Source organism: Tasmannia lanceolata, unplaced genomic scaffold (genome assembly GCF_043159265.1).
Source record: "Tasmannia lanceolata isolate RefF3 unplaced genomic scaffold, GAP_Taslan_0.1 ptg000006l, whole genome shotgun sequence".
NCBI lineage: Eukaryota > Viridiplantae > Streptophyta > Magnoliopsida > Canellales > Winteraceae > Tasmannia > Tasmannia lanceolata.
In genome coordinates this window covers 13,007,470-13,026,319 of record NW_027518683.1, presented here as the reverse complement: position 1 = coordinate 13,026,319, position 18,850 = coordinate 13,007,470, and the positions used below count along the sequence as shown (strand labels likewise).

General features: G+C 35.9%; 1 protein-coding gene across 2 annotated transcripts in view; it reads left to right on the top strand.

Annotated features, from left to right (window-relative positions):
• Positions 1-18,391, top strand: part of LOC143879766 (squalene synthase 2-like) — a 28,576-nt gene extending 10,185 nt beyond the window's left edge. The window contains exons 4-15 of one of the 2 annotated variants that reach the window (XM_077382319.1): positions 2,551-2,626; positions 3,159-3,228; positions 5,636-5,779; positions 5,892-5,996; positions 6,236-6,382; positions 8,272-8,347; positions 12,849-12,937; positions 17,373-17,464; positions 17,549-17,594; positions 17,673-17,748; positions 18,041-18,088; positions 18,192-18,391. In XM_077382319.1, coding sequence (XP_077238434.1) covers positions 2,551-2,626; positions 3,159-3,228; positions 5,636-5,779; positions 5,892-5,996; positions 6,236-6,382; positions 8,272-8,347; positions 12,849-12,937; positions 17,373-17,464; positions 17,549-17,594; positions 17,673-17,729 — 902 coding nt within the window. In that variant the 3' untranslated portion in view covers positions 17,730-17,748; positions 18,041-18,088; positions 18,192-18,391. Of the gene's footprint in view, positions 1-2,550; positions 2,627-3,158; positions 3,229-5,635; positions 5,780-5,891; positions 5,997-6,235; positions 6,383-8,271; positions 8,348-12,848; positions 12,938-17,372; positions 17,465-17,548; positions 17,595-17,672; positions 17,749-18,015; positions 18,089-18,191 lie in introns of both variants that reach the window. The other variant, XM_077382318.1, reaches the window with a different exon arrangement.
• Positions 18,392-18,850: the final 459 nt, after the last annotated feature.

The window sequence follows — 18,850 nt, the reverse complement described above, 5'->3', positions numbered from 1 at the left end:
TTGATGCCCATATATGATGTTGTTCATTCTTGTAACCCACTTTCATACACTACTTTAGGAGTGCTATGTAGTTACTACCAAAATTGATGCCCATGTATGATGTTATTCATTCTTGTAACCCACTTTCATGCACCACTTTAGGAGTGCTTTGTAGTTACTACCAAAATTGATGCCCATGTATGATGCTATTCATTTTTGTGACCCACCTCAAGAGTAGGATCGTTTCGCCCCATAATAAGTGAATGTGTAAGGGTTGGTCCTTTCTCTTTAGAAATGAATAAACTATTTTTATAAGATGTAGGCCCCTCTATTTTTTCTGTATTAGGAGGATGATATCGATCAAAATCATAAAATCAGGATGCGAAGTAGGAGGTTTTGCATTTTTAGAGAGATTCAAAGCAGAATGGTTAAATGACCATAACTGTAAAATCTCGCAGAGAACTGCTATCTTTAGCGTTAGAAAGATGTTAATTCATAAATTGAATGTTGATGGACAGAAGTAATTTGTCTGTTTAACTAATATGCCTTAGATTTATTGGTTGGGCGAGGAAGGTCCTTGCCTACAAAGTTTGGAAAGGTCAAATATGTAATTTGTCTGCCCATCTATCCTTGATTCAGATTTAACTAATATGCCTTAGATTTATTGCGATTTTCCCTTCTTTCCTCAGGAGGAGTGGGATGCCCTTGAGGCTCCCTTCACCAAGGTAAGGTAAGGTGGGCTGTTTTCAACCTTCAAAAAAAAAAAAGTGCTTGGCCTTGATGGTTTCCCAATTGGGCCCTTTGATTGTGGAGGGAGACTCTTCAAATGTTATTGGTTGGGCGAGGAATCGTGGTGGAGGGCTGTGGCGCTTAAACTTTATCATTGATGAAATTCGGGATCTAGTTCGGCATATTCACCAAACTCTGGTTCATCGAAGGAGAACGGCCAACTCTCTGGCCGATATTTTGGCCAAGAAGGGTGTCAGCCTCGACGAAACTAATGTCACTTGTATAGATTCTTTTCTCACTGTAGGCATCTTTTCTTTTGAATACTGTATTGGGACACATTGTCCCCAAAAAAAAAAAAAATTAAAAAATTTCTGGCAAATCATTGAGTCAGGTTTCTAATTCATCGACACATTTGCAGGTTTCTATCTGGTTTCATCAACACATTCGTTGTTTTGTCAAAGTTTAAGCAATAAAGAAAAACCTAAAAGATGCCATCAAAGAACAATAATTTGGGAGTTGAAAATGTTCTAAACTACAAACGAAAAACAAATTCATCAACATAAAATATTGAATTTTATTTCTCCAAGAAAATCTTCGAATTACATTCTAATCTACAAATGAAAATCTTAAATCTACAACGCCCTTCACTTTAAATTCTCTACTGGACCGTTTCAAGGTCCTTCATAAAAGTTAAAACACAGTTTAGGTTTGGCATCTGGTTTTAAACTTAGAGCCACTACTCTACTGACTATCGCAAAGGAGAGAAATGTTGCATGGCTCTTAAGTCTTAACCTTCGCAAATGATTGCCGAAACCAGAACTGTGCATCCCCCATCAGTCATTCTTCTTTACAAATCCTATATGGAAAGATTATTCTTACTTCTTAGTTGTTGGAATGTGTATTATAAATATCTCTTACATTTTCAAAATATCACGCTTTTATTGCGACATTTTAATAAAATGACAAAATCCCAAATAATCCCTAGATTTTAAAAAATATTGCGATATTTTCATTCTAATAATTTACTGCGAAAAATATTGAGATATTTTTATGATAATTTTTATTTTATATTTTTCTAAAATGTATATATTTAAATATATTTTTTATCTATATTTCCCGATATAAGCCCAAAAAATAATAAATATTTAATATATCCCGAGATTTTCCCTTGCCAAGAAATTCTCTAGAAAGATATTTGTGACTCACATTGGAATGTACAAATAAAGCCTATTATTGCATAGAATGAAAATTGCACAATCAGTAGTTATGCAAATCTGCATAAAAGACATCTGTCTGACGGCAAGGCAGTTTTTATTAATCGAGTGGGTTTCTATAATGACACCTCTTGTTAGTTTTTCTTAAATATATCCATTTCAAATGCCATTGGTGATCCATCTATGGTTAACCACCTCAGTTTTCAAACATAAGTATTGAAATAATTTATCTTTTTATAGAACGTCTCTATCCCGATGAATTTGTTAGAATCATAAATATTCTTTGCTAAAATTCTTCGAGTCTTCCCTTAGTATCTCTTATTTGCAAATGATAAATAATCTTCAGAAGAATTCATAGATAGAAATTGGTGGAAGAAGCACAAGTCTTCATACTTCTGTCCAGTGTCTCTTGCTTAACCATGTCTTTTTTCCTTCTATATTATATGCCAGGTCTTTATGATGTTTTTTAACATGAAAAAATTGATCGAATTTTTATGTATTGAAATATGATTTGGGTTTCTTATCTGAGAAATACTATTAATATTTTTTGTTCTTCAAAGTTATTGATGTGTTTTTGGATGTAAATCTTGATATATGTGTTAACATTTGTGATTTCTTTCATATTTAGGTGGTGCAAAGGACTACAAAGTTCTCATGGATGAGTTTCATCATGTTTCAGCTGCTTTCTTAGAACTTGGAAGAAGGTTATTTCTAGTTCCTGCAGTTCTTCTAAAGCAACTAAACTGAAAAAAAAAATTGTACGGGGATTTCTTGTAATTCTAACCAGTATCCATCACAGTTATTGTTATCTGTTCTTTCATTACTTAGATTCTGTCATTCTAATGATCATCCATCCTGAGACTTATGCTGTTATTTTAAATGCAGAGATATTATATCCATCCTGAGACTTATGCTGTTATTTTAAATGTGGTGATAGTACAAGTTAATTTACATAGACTTGGTCTTGCATCCAATCTGTCGTCTGTTCTTTTGGTCGTTTCGTCAATCTGGTTATTGGCTTGTCTAGTTTTGTCTTTCGTAGATGTTTAGCATCATTTCAGTTGAATCACAAAAGCAGTAATTGAATGAGTTCATTTATTATACCAGTCACATATGTTTTAATTTAATAATTTCGAAGTACATCATAAAATGACGAGACCAATGAACCACAAAAATATATATGCAGCCTTTAAGTTTGGATGTTATAATAACCTTTGTGTCTTGATTGTTTTTCAGTTATCAAGAGGCAATTGAAGATATTACAAGAAGAATGGGTGCAGGGATGGCGAAATTTATATGCAAGGAGGTCTGTAATGTGTATGCCTTTTTAGCGAAACTTGTGCAATGCATATGCTACGGTTCATAACTTCATCTATTAATAGTTGATTTCAGATATTTCTTTTATTGATAGTAGCTTTCTTTGATTGATCATTTGTTGAATCTCTAATGCTAGCAATCTAATTTCAATGAGGAGTTCTGTTACAGTTTTTGTCTTTTATCTTCACCCTTCCAATGGAAGAGCACTGTGCCAAGTGTTGGAGGATAGTTCAGTTTTTATGCAATTTTGGGTGGTTTTGAACATAAGCGTCAAAGATTTTTGCAGAATAAGAGATCTTAGAGGTATGCATAGTTTTTGTTTACGAAGAAAAGATAACACAGGGAGAACAAAGACAATGTACCATATCTTTATAGCTAAAATAGTTATCAAATCCTGTTTGTATACACAAACTGCGTCTTGTAGTTCCTCTGGGAAATCTTAGATTAGCAGTAAGAAAGAAGACAAGGAAGGTAGGGAAGAAGATCAATTTCATGGAGGAAGATTGGTTAAATGTTTCAGCTCTTGTGCACTATGAAAAGCCTCCTCCAGAGTGTCGCGGTCTTTTCCTTCGTTATACAAGCACCTTGTCAAGTTTGACTTCTTTAACCCTTCCCATTTTTTTATTTTTTTTTGAAATGGTAGTATATTAAAAGGAAACGAGAAGATCCACAAAAATACAAGGAGAAGGAGAGAAAAAATACAAAGAGAATAAAATGTGATGACTATAATTTGGAAGATATGGGAGTTAACACTTTTGGGATATCTAGGAATCATCGTACTTAATGAATAATTATCTGCAAATGATTAAATAGAAAATGAAGTCTATATCCATGCCTGCTGAATGCTTACCAGCTTTATAGTGCCCATTCATGTGTGCCACTTTTAAATATGATTGAGGGCTTTGTAGACCTAAAGGTTCTCCAATAAATGATATTTTTCAAAGAAGTATTTATAAAGAAATGAGAAACAAGATACAAACTGAGCTAAGGAAAGCAACCTTAGCTAAAACCAAAAGCCAAAAAAATTACAGATTGGCATCTCATGCCACACAAGCAAGTTTGATCAAGATAATCCATAATTGGCTAAGAGTTGGCCTGGCCGTTTCCTACTCGATGAATATGATAGAAATGGCACTCAAACTTAGAATATCCTTCATTTCTCTAAAATAAAGTCTGAAATGCCACGGATGACAGGTTTTCTCCCTAAACCAATGGATAGTGTTAAGGGAGTCGCCTTCAATCCAAATTTTAGGCTGGTAAAACTAAGACACAAGCTTAACACCGTTTCATGCTCTGCTATTTTTTCCACCTCTGCTGCATCTGTATCACCACGAGGGCCTGAAATAGACAAAAATATTTAACCTTTGATTGGTTTTTGGAGTGACAGAGTGACAGCTGAATTGAATACTCAGTAGTGTTTTGGATGAATGCATAATCTTTCACTAGTCCATAGTGTTTTGGATGAATGCATTATATTTCACCTTTGATTGGTTTTCGAAGAGATAGAGTGAAAACTGAATTGAATAGTCGATAGTGTTTTGGATGAATGCATTCATTTTTTAGCTCCAGACATGGATTTCACTATCCTGAGCCGGTAATTACCTTGTGCCTGTTAGTTGCCAACCCCTATTCAAAGATTTGTATATGAGACATTGCCTTTGGAATCCTATTGGAAGTTACAGTTTCATTTATATATGTGAAATCCTTTGCTTTCTCAAAGTGGACTATAAGAAATTCTGTATTTTGTCAATTGTTCGGATTAGTTGTTGCAATTCTTCTTTAATCCAAATTTCAACTCTTGTATCAACATAACATGAAATACTTCAAATTTAGGAAGGAAATTTTCAATTTGATGCTGTGTTTGTGCCTAATTTGTGTAGTACGTCAGAATCTGAATTCTGCTTAATCAGACTGTTACTGTCATAAGATTTGTTTTGAAAGCCATTTTGTTCTCTTTGAATATTTGTAATAACTAGCTAAATTGGTGCATTTTTTTTAAAATGAAAAGAACCCGCTATTTACATTTTGAAAATGATTAAAGGATATTCATGGCTTCATCCTATTATGAATTTATTCTTAATTTTTTTTTTTTAAATAAATTTATTCTTGATGATGGATTTCCTTCAGATTTAATTGCTAGTACTGTTTCTTTATATCATTATGTTCTCCCCTTTTCCTGTTCTTTTTTTATTTTTGGCAACTATATCAGCTGAAGTAGAAGGTGCTAATGTAAGAGCGCAGCAGCTTGCTCAGTATGCAAAGCTGGTTTTGCTTCAGATAATGGATCACCTTCCATGAAAAAATTGCTTCTGTCATTGCCCCAAAGCTTAATTACTTTATGCATAAATGATACAAATCTACATTGCATTTCAAGAATTACACTTTCTTATTTCCAGGTAGAAACAGAGGATGACTATGATGAGTATTGCCACTATGTAGCGGGGCTTGTTGGATTAGGACTGTCCAAGCTCTTTCATGCGTCTGCATTGGAGGAACTGGCTCCAGACTCTCTGTCCAATTCAATGGGTTTATTTCTCCAGGTGATGTTTGGACATATTTGGCAAACTATAACTTATTATTTGCTGGCTCGACCAAGTCATCTATCGGAAGTTTGGATATTCATACTATATTCATTTATCTTTCAAATTGCAGAAAACCAATATTATTCGAGACTATCTAGAGGATATAAATGAGATACCTAAGTCACGCATGTTCTGGCCTCGTCAAATCTGGAGCAAATACGCCAATAAACTAGAGGTATGTTCACTTTTAGTGTTTTCTGTTGTGTTACTCCTTTATCCTTTTTTCGGTGATGGAAAAAAAAATCCCTGCTTGTACTGAATCTGCAATGTTATTTTTCATTTTAGTTCTGGTAATTCGCTTTAATATGGTATACTGTGGCTTGCGGAGCCCCAGTTAGCTTATGTGACTGGCTCTTAGCTGTTCATTAGACATTTGGCTCATTCCATTCCTTTTGGTGTTCATATGTGCTTCAGGAGTTGAAATACGAGGAGAATTCAGTCAAAGCAGTGCAGTGCTTGAATGAAATGGTCACCAATGCATTGATGCATGCGGAAGATTCCCTGAAGTACATGTCTGCTTTGCGAGATCCTTCTGTCTTCAGATTTTGTGCTATTCCTCAGGTGTGGAGTACTTTGAAAGTGTCATGATATGCTGATATGGTTGCTGATGCAATATTTCTTAAATTTGTCTAGGGATATTCATTGATGTTCCAAGAGAAAAATTCCTAAGTCTCCAATCATATTGTGATCTGGATTTTGTTCTTTGTTTGTCGTTCTGTCCTGCTGTAATTTTCCTTGATAACCCTGTGATAAAAAACAGCTGGTTCATATGGGGTGAATAACTTTGTAGCCAGTTTTGTAGATGCTTCGCTTTGCTATCAACATCTCTTAATTGCTTTTGGGTGATTAATTGTTTCTGATTTGGATAATAGTTTTTATTTTGGTTCCATCTTTTGTTACAAACAAGAATGTTTTATTTTCTTCCAGTCCTTGTGCTAGAAAACTATTTAAGTTTTATAGCTTCTGCATAGTTAATTATCAATGTGAGAGGAGCAGCCAAAATTGACAATATTTTCATGGAATCCTTCATGGTGGGACCAGGATTTGGAAATGGAGAAAATTGAGGCAAAAGACATTAATATCAGTCCAGTTATTTATACAAATGGAAAAAATAAGGAAACAAAGTATGGACCATAATAACCTTACTGAAAATAGTAGCTTCTGTTCATTCTGAAGTATTAACTTCTGTGACTCTTGGGGAAGTGATTATAGATGTTCTTTTGAAATAGCCCCAGTAAATGTGTTAGTCAATCAGTCGTGAGAGGAGGGACCAATATGTGATCTTTCAATAGGTCATGGTGATCCAATCGCCATAATCTGTCACTTTCTCATGGCTGCAAATACAGGCTTCATAGCAATGCACATTCTTGTCAGTATGCATGAGCCTATCTCTCTTAGTGAGCCACTATGGCCTATTGTTTGATGCTCCTCTCCGTGGGGATCTATATGTAGGATTATATCTACATTGCCCCTGTTTTACACAGAATGAAAGCAGAATCCATTGTTTGCTCTCCAACGTCGTAGTGATATTGAAAATAGATTGCTAGGTAGTCCATGCTTTCATTAGGTATGCTCACAATAGAATTGGATCCGAGTGTGTAGTTCTGTTTAGGGGCTTATTTTTAATTCAACACATGGCATCAAAGTGTGAAGAAAAATTCATGACATTTAGGTGTAGAAAATCATCCAATAGTTGATATCAATGTATATGAAATTTTCCAACAAGCATGAAATGTCTTCAAGTAGGGTATTGTAACCTGATAACACATGGCATTAAACCCTCAGATGTAGAAAAACATGCAAAAATTGGCATCAATGAGTCGGAAATTTTCTAAAAAGAATGAAAGGTCTTCGTAGACTCAGGCATTGTAACTTGATTACACATGGCACGTACCGAGAAGCTATTGTGTGGTGTTGGTAGACTGCCATACAATTTTGTGTTGGTAGACTGCCATACAATTTTGGCTAAAATTTGCAGAAGTTTATCCCTGGATGATATTTGGTTTCCATCGTTTGGGACAAAATGCAGGTTCCCTGAGAAAGCCGGCAGAATGCAATATCTGATGCTCATCACCTTATTTGAAAACATGTTCTTGCAATAACAACACTGCAGTAATTTTCATCTCTGGCTAACTAATTGTTTTAGTCTACAAATGTTTTTCTAATTTTGCTACATAATGTAGATTTTGTGTGAGAATACTCTCACCCCTTTTGTCTGTAATAGCTTACTTCTTTATTGTTTGCCATAGCTAGGTTTAAGACGTGAGAACATGTCGATATCCAAATAGAATTTTTGTTTGTAGGTTGCACTTTGTTATGGCTATCAATTTTAATATACTTCGTCCTATTGAATTTCCATGGCTATTTTGCAATTGTGTGTGCTTTTTTGGTTTGAAAATCTCCTTGTATGGTCATTTGCAAGTGGAATTGATATGTGCTACTTGTAACAGATTATGGCGATTGGAACACTAGCTCTATGCTATAACAATGTTAAAGTCTTTAGAGGAGTAGTGAAAATGAGACGCGGTAAGAAACCTATCTTTGGACATTATTTTCTTGGCAGTTGGGTTGTAGTTCTGCTTTAATTCTTTGATGTTTGTATTGTTCATTATGTTTCAATAATTTTTGTTGTTTTTTTGGGAAGTGATATATTTGCCCCTTCTGTTCCTTGGGCAACCCCCTCCCGTGTACTTACTCTACAGGGAGGTGGCCCGGGAAAGAAAAGTGAGTGAATACATCATTTCCCTTTTTTTTTTTGCTTCTTTACCAGTGATAGACTGATCTATTATACTCGTCCTTCCAAATATTCAGCTGATGCCTCTTTCTCAACAGTACCTACTTAAGTAGCTGGAGCTTCTGCACAAGGCTTCACCTACCCTGGAGTGTGGCTCCTTCTTCTAAACCTTTTGTTTCTCCTATCAGTACTTATTGCTTCTGTTGAGATCACTTGTCCAGTGTTTTCTACTTATGTTCATTTTCTCGAATTTAGACCAAACTTTATACAAAACAATCTATTTAGGGAAATGATATTTCTATGCCGCCTTTTCATCTTTTCCACCCCCTCTTTGGAAAAATCCGGTCACCATCAGCCATAAGCTCTCTCTTTGATATTTTCTAAACAAAAAGGCTGCAGAAGCAGCTAGTTACAAAACAATATCTTGAAGGCTCGTTTGCATAGCAACCCGAAGCCTGTATCACGCACCTTCGGACAGAGGTTCAACACTAAAAGAGGCTCTCTATCGACTGACGAGTATCCTCTGAAGACGAACTAGCTGTTTGACCAATTTGTTGTGATCAAACAACCACTTTATGCGCGTTGAAGTTTGTTTCACGTTGAACAAATTTAGTGATGAGTACGATCTCTTTAGTACATGTTGTGGACTCGATTTGATGCTCCATCATTTTCCGATCGGCAAGTACTTCTCCAATGTGATGGCCTTCTTCAGTCAAAGAAGGCATCAGCCCTTGGCTCCAGACTCCTTTGAGATATACTATTATGTTGGTTCATCTACTACTTGTGGACGCGGGCAAGGGTGTTGCTGTGCACCCTAATCCGGACAATATGCACCTTGTCCCTCTTATGGTGGTCCTTAGCGTGGCTTACTTCCCACACCACCAGTACATACTACTTTGCAACCTTTTTTCCCAAGGGGTCAGCATCATCCTCACCCTATCTTTCAAGACCTCCAGCTAGCTACCAAATCTTTTGTCATCAGAACGGTACTGCAATTGAGTATTATCGTTGGTCCAACCATGAGTACCAGCAACATCCTAAGATGAGCCTTGCTAACTAGTTCGGACACATTTCTGGTGCAGGACAGGGAAGAGAAATAGGAGAAGAGACAAGAAGAGGAAGAGAAGAATAGGATAAAGAGAAGAAGAAAGGGAAAGAAGAAGAGAAAATTAGAGGGGAGTAATCTAAATATTATTCCAAAAAACTAACATGTTTAATACATGATGCCCCATATATATAAGCAATGGAAATAAAAATCCCTAAAAACTATGTAATATGGAATAAAATAACATGGTAATAAAATCACTAAAAGTTCTATTGGGCAAATATGGAACTTATTGGGCCCCACATGCCTACAATCCTCATCATTTTCCCCTTCTTGGAAAGAACTCGTCCTTGAGTTCTCTACTAGCTTCGTCATCGTGATATACACCTCGAGTTCTCTATTTTATACCAATTTGGTGCATGCTAGGGAATAGAAAGAGATGAAAGAGGAGAAAAGAGAAGAAGAATAGGAGAAAAGAGAAAAAAAAGAGAAGAAGAAAGGGAAAGAAGGGAGAAGATAAAATTAGAGGGGAGAAATCTCATTCACTATTATTCCTAAAAACCAATTTGTCTAATACTTGAGGTCCCATTTATAGATATATAGGCAATGGAAATAAAAATTCCTAAAAGCTAAATAGCATGGAAATAAAATCACTAAAAGTCCTATTGGGCAAATATGCCATTTATTAGGCCGACACGCCTATGATCGTCATCAATTTCGCTTACCCGTCTGCCAAAATCTTCCTTGGCAAGGTTTAAATTTCAGTTTCGATTTCAGTTTTGGTTGCCACGGAAACGGAAATGTTTCAGTTTTGGTTGGAAATTTCGGTGGAAATCCTGTAAAATCACGGAAACATATGGAAATAGATGCAAATGATAAAATTTAAAGATGAAAATTCAGTAAGTTCTAGAATAAGCACAAATACACACTTAGAAACCATCAAATAAGCAAGACAACCATCCGTGATGGTTTTAAATCATTGAACACCTAGTGACATGCACTGTCACACATGTCTGATAATTTATTACATACCAAATTTCACCGTCACAACTAGAATGAAGATCAAGCTTTGGAAATGGACTGTTATGACAAATATTGCAAATCTGGACAGATCTGAAGTTCTGGATAATTTTTGGCAGTTCTGAGATAAAGGTCAATTTCCGAGTTGTGGATTAGGCCTGTTATGGGGGAATTGTTGCAGGCTTATGAGCTTTTACGTGGACTGTTATGAGCTTTAGAAGGGTAAAACTTTAACTACAGTTAATAGGAATAGTGGGGAGTGGTCGATTTAAATATAGGCTAAGGGAATAACATGGGTGTAAGGACGCAGGGTACTGGTCTACCAGTTTACAGGCAAGGTTTTAAATTTCGACCGAAATCTGAAATTTCAGGTTTCGGTTGAGAGCGAAACTGAAATGGGGTAAACTCGAAACATTACACAATTTCGACTGAAATTTCGAAATTTCGGGCCGAAATTTAAGGAATATCACCAAAAAATCTTGGATTTAATTAGTATTTAATATTATCCCGAAATTTCGGGCGTAAAATATGACGTTTGATTTCGATACATTTCGTCCGAAATTTCGAAATTTCGGTTTCGGTGAGGAACGAAACGTATTGCGAAACCGAAATTTAACCATGTTTACAGGTTGTGCATTCCTAAAGAGTGGACTGTAAAATCACGGTGAGATTACATGATTAATAATAGGCAGTTGGTATGATTAGGTTTAGAGGGAGCAAGGGTTTATTGAGGGTAACAGGGTTGGTATGATCTGCTGGGTAACGATTTTTTTTCTCGAGTTGTAACAATTTTGCAGTAGGTAAGTTAATGTATTCTGATATTGTTGGAATCTATAACAGGTTCAGAAAGTTTTACAGGTTATTAATGATCGTCGATTAAATTCAGGGTTAGATCTTTGAACTGATGCAAAATATAGGTTGTGCTAGAAATTCTAGGATGGTCAGTAGGCTACAGAGAAGGGATGGGTGCAGATAAGGGTTACTGTTTTGCAGAAAATGTCATCAATGGACTGTGGGTTATGGGATTTGATTTAGGGTTAGGTCTGCTATGGGGAAGGAGAACTGTATCTAGGATCAAGGGTTATGGGTTATGGGTGAGAGGGTTAAGGTGGTCAACGGATATTTGATTACTTATTACGGGACGTTAAGTATTTCTTGTGGTACTTATAATCATGGTTTTAAATTTCGACCGAAACCAAAATTTTCCGAAATTTCATTTTTCCCCATTTTCGATTAAATGGCATTATTTATTTAAAAAAAAGTGTTACAAAATTTCAGAATTTCGGTCCGGAATTTCGAACCAAATTTCAGACCGAAATTTCGGATTTCGCCAAAATTTCGGTTTTCGGTGGGGTCCGAAACGGTTACCTAAACCGAAATTTTAAACCATGCTTATAATATAGGTCATGAACTCTCTTTTTTTCCCTATATTTCATATGATCCTTTTATTGAGCTGTTGAAGGCCCATCTAACCATGCAGACAACCATTCAAAAAAAAAACAAAACGAAACAAAACGAAACAAAACCATGCAGACAAAAGCATCTTCTCGGAGGGATTGCGAGGTTCAACTGTTAGACTAAGTGAAATACCTTGATCAAAGTTGTGAGAAGAAATTGTATTCTATTTACATCTTGCTACAAATGAACCATATGATATTGTGCATAATGAGATAGAGGTATCATATTGGAGATCATGAGATAGAAGTATACTTTAAGGTTTCTTGATGATTGACAGATTTCCCCATTAATAAAATTGGCATTATGAGTTTATGACATCTAAAACTCGTAGTTTATCCTCCAGGACTCATTCCTTGTTACAATGCTATCTGTTTACTTGTGTTGTTTGAATAATGTTCCAGTCGGGACAACAGCTGCATTTCTTCTGCAATTATTAATACATAACACGGAACAACAACCCCAACAGGGTAGGATATATAATTTTGGAATTTTTGTACTCTGAAAGTAAGGATAAAGAACAGTTGGACAGGGTTTGCCTCATTGAGGGCCTTGAGATCAATATTTCTAAAACTGTGACAAATCTTTGAGGTCATTGATTCAATCCCAGCTTACCTAACGAAAATAAAAACTGTGACTAACATCAGTAAGAAGATCTAGATATTCTGATGCTTCGTAATTCAGTGCGAGATATTTATGTCATACTTAACTTGGAAGGCAAGTGATAGATTTACACCTAACAATTTCTTCTTTTTGTCATGGCTATTTTTCAGGTCTTACTGCCAAAGTTATTGACCAAACAAGAACAATGTCAGATGTCTATGGAGCTTTCTTTGATTTTTCTTGCATGCTGAAGTCCAAGGTATAACATTCCTGCAACTTTAAAGTAGATAGATTATATCATTTCGAACAGAGCTACACTTCTTTGTTGTACATTTATCTTCCTGGCTATTTCACTTTATCTAGCTCCAGTTTCTTATTCGTGGTAATTTTGCAATAAACCACCATCCAGACCACGACCCAAGTTCCCGCAATATTGCATTGAAAACAGTACATGTATCTTTAGTTTATCCCATGCAGTACATATCCAAACCAGTTAACAAACGACTAATAGGATGTAAAAATTAAATTCTTGATCATATTTATTGCTTATCTATTAGCTGGAGAAGCTGCGAATTAGATGCTTTTGTTCAACCTATAACCACAAGAAGAAGTGGGACTTACTCTGTACATGCAGAGTAATCATCTGAGGTAGTAATGTCCAAGAAAATTGGATCCCAATGGACAGATAATGATATGACCAAGATAGTGATATAGAGGTGTAAAGGTTTGAATCATCGTTTTTGGAAGACATAGATATGTGCGTAAATGCATATCTAGAAAACCATGTAGAGGGCTAATGTTACAAGTGGTTATAGGCTTATAGCCATGTATATTTAAGATATCTAAAGAGCTATTGGTACATGCAACTTCACTTCATTTGCAACTGTTATTAATATGAGAGGTTTGGAAAATTGAAACTTGACTCTGACGTGCTGAACTTCTGGATCCTAGTTGACACGCTACTCGGTTGCATATTCCAACTCTATTTACTTACCGGAAAATTGTCATTGGAATATTTAGGTTTATGAAAAATAGTTAAAAATTCATGAAAATAAGTTCTCCGAGTAAATCTGTTGACCCTAATACCAAGCCTTTCGAGCCGCCCCCCACCACAACCACACACACACACACACACACACACACACACACAGAGAGAGGAGTTATCTTTGTTGGTTGTAGCAGTGATCCTTTTTTCCCTCTTGTAAGCAAGGTTTTAAATTTCGGTTTCGTAAAGCATTTCGGCCCTCACCGAAATCGAAATTTTTGGCCGAAATTCTGAAATTTCAGGTGAAATCCACGAAACCAATTGAACGGCTATTTTTTCTTGTATTTTATTTCGATCGAATTTCCCCGAAATTTCGGTAATTTCAGCTGAAATTTTGGGATAATATTAAATAAATATCAAAATCCAGATTTTTGGGTGAAATCCCTTAAATTTCAGCCGAAATCTCGGGGAAGACTAAATTTCGATCGAAATTTTTAATACCATTTCGAGTATAGGCGATTTCGGTTTCGTTCTCGACCGAAACCCGAAATTTCGGATTTCGGTCGAAATTTAAAACCTTGCTTATAAGTCATAACTGACTTCATCTCCTACCAACACAACTGCAGTGTTTACTCTTACGACTTTTTTTGGGCGTATTCCAGAAAAGAGAGTTTCCTAGTTGCTTGGGAAGCTTGCTTCCCCGGAAACTAGCTTCGGAAGCTAAGTTCTTCTCTCTTCCCAAATTTAGGGAAAGCACGCTTCCTACGCATTTCCTCTTAACTAAGAGTACGCTTCCTATTTAGGTGATTATTTCTTCCTAAAAGAATATTTTCTTCTTTTGATAATGCTAAAGGAGTGTATTTAAAAACTAATGCATTTAAACTTGAAAAACATCTGATGTTTCAAATGAAAATTATGTTCATCTTTTTCCAAAAACTGAACATTAAATATACATAAATAAAACATGTGAAATTATAAATTCCTAAAACTTGTAATTCTAATTAGTTGCTATCATTGTTTTAAATTTCCACCGAAACCGGCATGGAACGACTGAAATGTTTCCGTTTCCATCCCCACCGGGACCAAAACGGCTGAAAAATATAGGCCACAATCGTGAGTGTATTAGTGGTATACTGGTATACTATACTACATCAGTATATATTATTATATAATTTTATTTTTATGAATCGTGTGCAAAATATGTTGCATGTATTATATAATATTTATATGAATTACATGTAAAGTTTGGTATGCACTAAATTATCAGACAAACGTGATGGTGCATGTCACGAGGTGTTTGATGTTTTTAAACCATTATGGGTGATTTTCTTATTTATGTGATGGTTTCTAAGTGTGTATTTATGTTTTTTCTACCATTTTCTGAAGTTTCTTCTTTAAATTCTATCATTTGGTTATTTCCATTCGTTTATGTGATTTTATAAGATTTCCACCAAAATTTCCAGCTCACACTGAAACATTTCTGTTTTCGTGGTGACCGAAACCGAAACCGAAACTGAATTTTAAAACCTTGGATGCAAAGTCTTTTCGTCAACTTGTAATCTTTACCTATATTAACCATTCCTCCCTAACCTACTACTATCCTACTCTATGTACTTGTTCGCTTCCAATGAGGCTTATTACATGCTTCATGTTGACTTTCAATGACACTTCGCACTCATTTTTTCTTTACTCTCCTAAGTGCTTCGTTTGGTTGCACAAAAGCTCAGCAGCCGTCGGAATTTGGTTTGGATTTGGCATGCCATTCCATGTTTGGTTGCCAAAATAGCATTGGACTCCCTTGGATGTCTCCCATGTAATAATTACTTGTGTGATGATGTGGATTCCTTGTCCCCTCTAAAAGCAAATCCTTAAAGAATTTTGGTTGAATTTTCTAGGGAATGATGCTCTCTCTTTCTCTCTCTCTTCCTTCTCTCTTTCCTCTATCCCTATATTGGTAATGACACCCCTACTTATACTCCTATTTTCCGAGGATATGCCGGGCAACCAAACACTGCTTCACTATTTTCCGAGGTAATTCTAGACAAATCAAAATGCTTGTCTCCTCCCGTTTGACTTCTATTGACTTCATATTCCACTACTTTCCGAGCCACTCTAAGCAACCAAACGGAGCAAAGAACTTTTTTGCTTCCCACGTTTCCTCTTTTCTAGAACCCTCGCTCCCGCTTTTGCTTCTTGCCCACTCTGGCAAATATAGGTTAGAGTCGGGTACAATTTTTCTGAAGAACTTGGAAGAAGTTGAGATGACTGAGCTAATTGTGGGAAACTCGCTGCCCTTGGTGTTGTGTGCTGATTTTTTTTGTATGTTCTTTGTGTTTTCTGTTTTTGTAGAACACTTTTTTTAGCATTCTTTTTTTTTTCTTGGGGTCAGCTTGTCACCTGGTGTTGCTGCTGTTCTTCTGTTTTCTTTGGCACTTTAGCTGTTGGTATAGCTAAACACAGAACTTAGAGGAAGAAAACGAAGCTTGGTTGAAATCGGTGGTTGTTTTGGGCTGTCCCTATGATGGATTGATGTAAATCTATTGTGGAAGTGGAACATCCTCCTATAATTGGGTAATCGTGCAATGTGGATTTTCACATGCATTTTATTGGATATGAGTGGTTTAAGTTCTGGGCCTTATGGCTTGATAGAGATGTAAAAATTCTCTTTATAATTGCGGGGAAGATTCTCTTGTCCATCTAATCAAGAGTATTTGAGAATTTTGGCATCGATCTCTCATTTTATGCAAGACGGAAACTTTAGCAGAGTTTGATCGTTTCCGTAGTCTGTGTATGGGATTGCTTCTGTGCCACTTTTCGTCTCTCTTATACAATAAGAATCTAGTGATGATGTTTTAGCTCTTTTACCACCTTGGCTGTATCTCGCTCTCTTGTTTCTTGTTCTCTTCACAAATTTCATTTATCTATGAGAGCAGTTAGAGATGATTTAATTTTTACAAATAGATATTGATAAATCGAAAACAATTTTCTTATTTTCCTGTACTTGTAGTGTTATATGTAATAATAACAGCAGGAAACAACTCATCCATACCGAGATTCTCAAAATTAGGTATTACTATTACATGTTCAATATTCTTCTAATGGTTCGTGTCTAGTACTTCTATACGTTCTGACTCATGGTTGAGGCAAAGGAAATTTAAACTCCCAGCAAAAACTCCAGGTGGCCTTCATTATCAATTACGATAGTACTAAAGTTGGTGGAGCTGGTTTGTGTAAAATATATACCAAAAAAATCCAACTGCTGCTTGAGGGGGATGACTAACAATGTCAAACGATGATATGGTTTCCTAGTAGCGTGCCATTGGATTGTACCCCTTCAAACATTTTTGGTTTGATAAAAATCAATGATTGTACCCATTCAAACATTTTTGGTTTGATAAAAATCAATGATTGTACCCCTTCAAACATTTTTGGTTTGAAGCGCTTAATGACTGGAAAACATATTCTCATGATTCTTAAAGAACTACATAGTTTCCTTTAGACTAAGGATGTTTTAATACCTAACTAGAGATCATGTTTTTCTTGTTTATCCTTGTCCTTTTGGACTAGGTTTAGTTGAAGATAAAGTGATTGAATAAAACACACCATCAAATTGCAAAATGAAAGTGTATTATTTTCAATATTTTGTTTTAACTGTTATGCACATTAAGCGCTTGGGATAAAATGACAGCTTATGCAATTGCTACTACAGATCGACAAGAATGATCCCAATGCCTTGAAAACAGTGAACCAGATTGAAACAATACAAAAAGCGTGCAGAGACTCTGGATTGCTACATAGGAGGTAAGTCTCTATTTAAATATTTATAATTCTTCTTCATGAGAAATCATTCTTTTTTGTATGAACATGCCTTTTGGGTTTTCCCAGGAGATCATATTTAGCCGAGAACAAGCCGACATACAACTCAGTGCTGGTGAGTCCTCATGCCAATTTATCTTCCTTATGGTGTAAATGTAGAATCTCATCTAATTTTCTAGTAATTTGGATGCAGATTATTGCGCTCTTCATTCTGCTATCAATCTTATTTGCGTATCTCTCCATTAAGTGATCGGTCCACTCAGCTCCTGGTAAGACTGTTTTTGTTCACTTTGTGCAAAATTAAGGCCCTGTTTGTTTTGGATTTTGAGTCCAAAACTGATTGTTGGTCTCAAAATTACATTTAAATTTGAGTCCAACAATCAGTTTTGGACTCAAAATCCAAAAAAAACAGGGCCTAATGATGGCACCTCAATTTATTATTTGTGTATTCATCTGATAAAATGATGTTCACAAAATAAGCTTAAAAACCTTTACACATTTATGGCCTATGAACCAACATCCTGTGACAATGGCAGCGGTATTCACAATCTATTTGTGTAGAGTGAGCTTCTATGGTGATTCACATTGGAGACTAATTTCTAAAGGCCTGTAAGTGTCTTGGCCTTCTCTGTTTAGTATAATTATTCATATAAATTTTAGAAATTGTAGAGTCATCAGTTTCATCCTGAATTTGTGTATTTGCTGATGGTAGGCTTTGCTTTCTCTGGCTATCATGTCGGCGTAAATTTGCAGTTCCACAGATTGCATCTCTCCGGTTCAACTATGTATGTAGAAAATATCTTGTGTGTTTTGTGATTTCCAGCAGCTTTTAATAATTGAAACGACATTAAGAAGTTCAGGACCTCTTTAAAACACAACATGATCCCCATCTAATTGCTTATTGTTTATCCATGGGAGTACCTCACCTGTTTTGATCTCTCACCCTACATATCAGAATCAACCGAATCAACTCTGCCAAGCTTAAAAAAAAATGGACAGAAATCTGATTCTCATACTCTATTTTGATGGGATATGGAGAGTTGGGCTTTGTGGGTCGTGTTTGTCTAACATGATTTTTTGTTTTTCTCTTCCCCTGCACACAAAAAAAGGGCCAAAAAAAAAAAAACCGAAAGAATTTGTTTGGTACCTAACTAATATGCCAATAGCCACAGGACTGATGGAACTGGTTAGGCTAGGTGCTTAAACCACTTAGGATCATAGCATTCCACCACGCACCGCCACCCATGACCCCGGCGCATTCTGTGGCAGCCCAGTCTGTTATGACTTTCACTCTGGTTCTTCAAGAGACCCTTTTCACAAGTCACCCCTTCCGTTGACAGCCGATGGCTTTTACTCCTGTTGCTTTAGGTA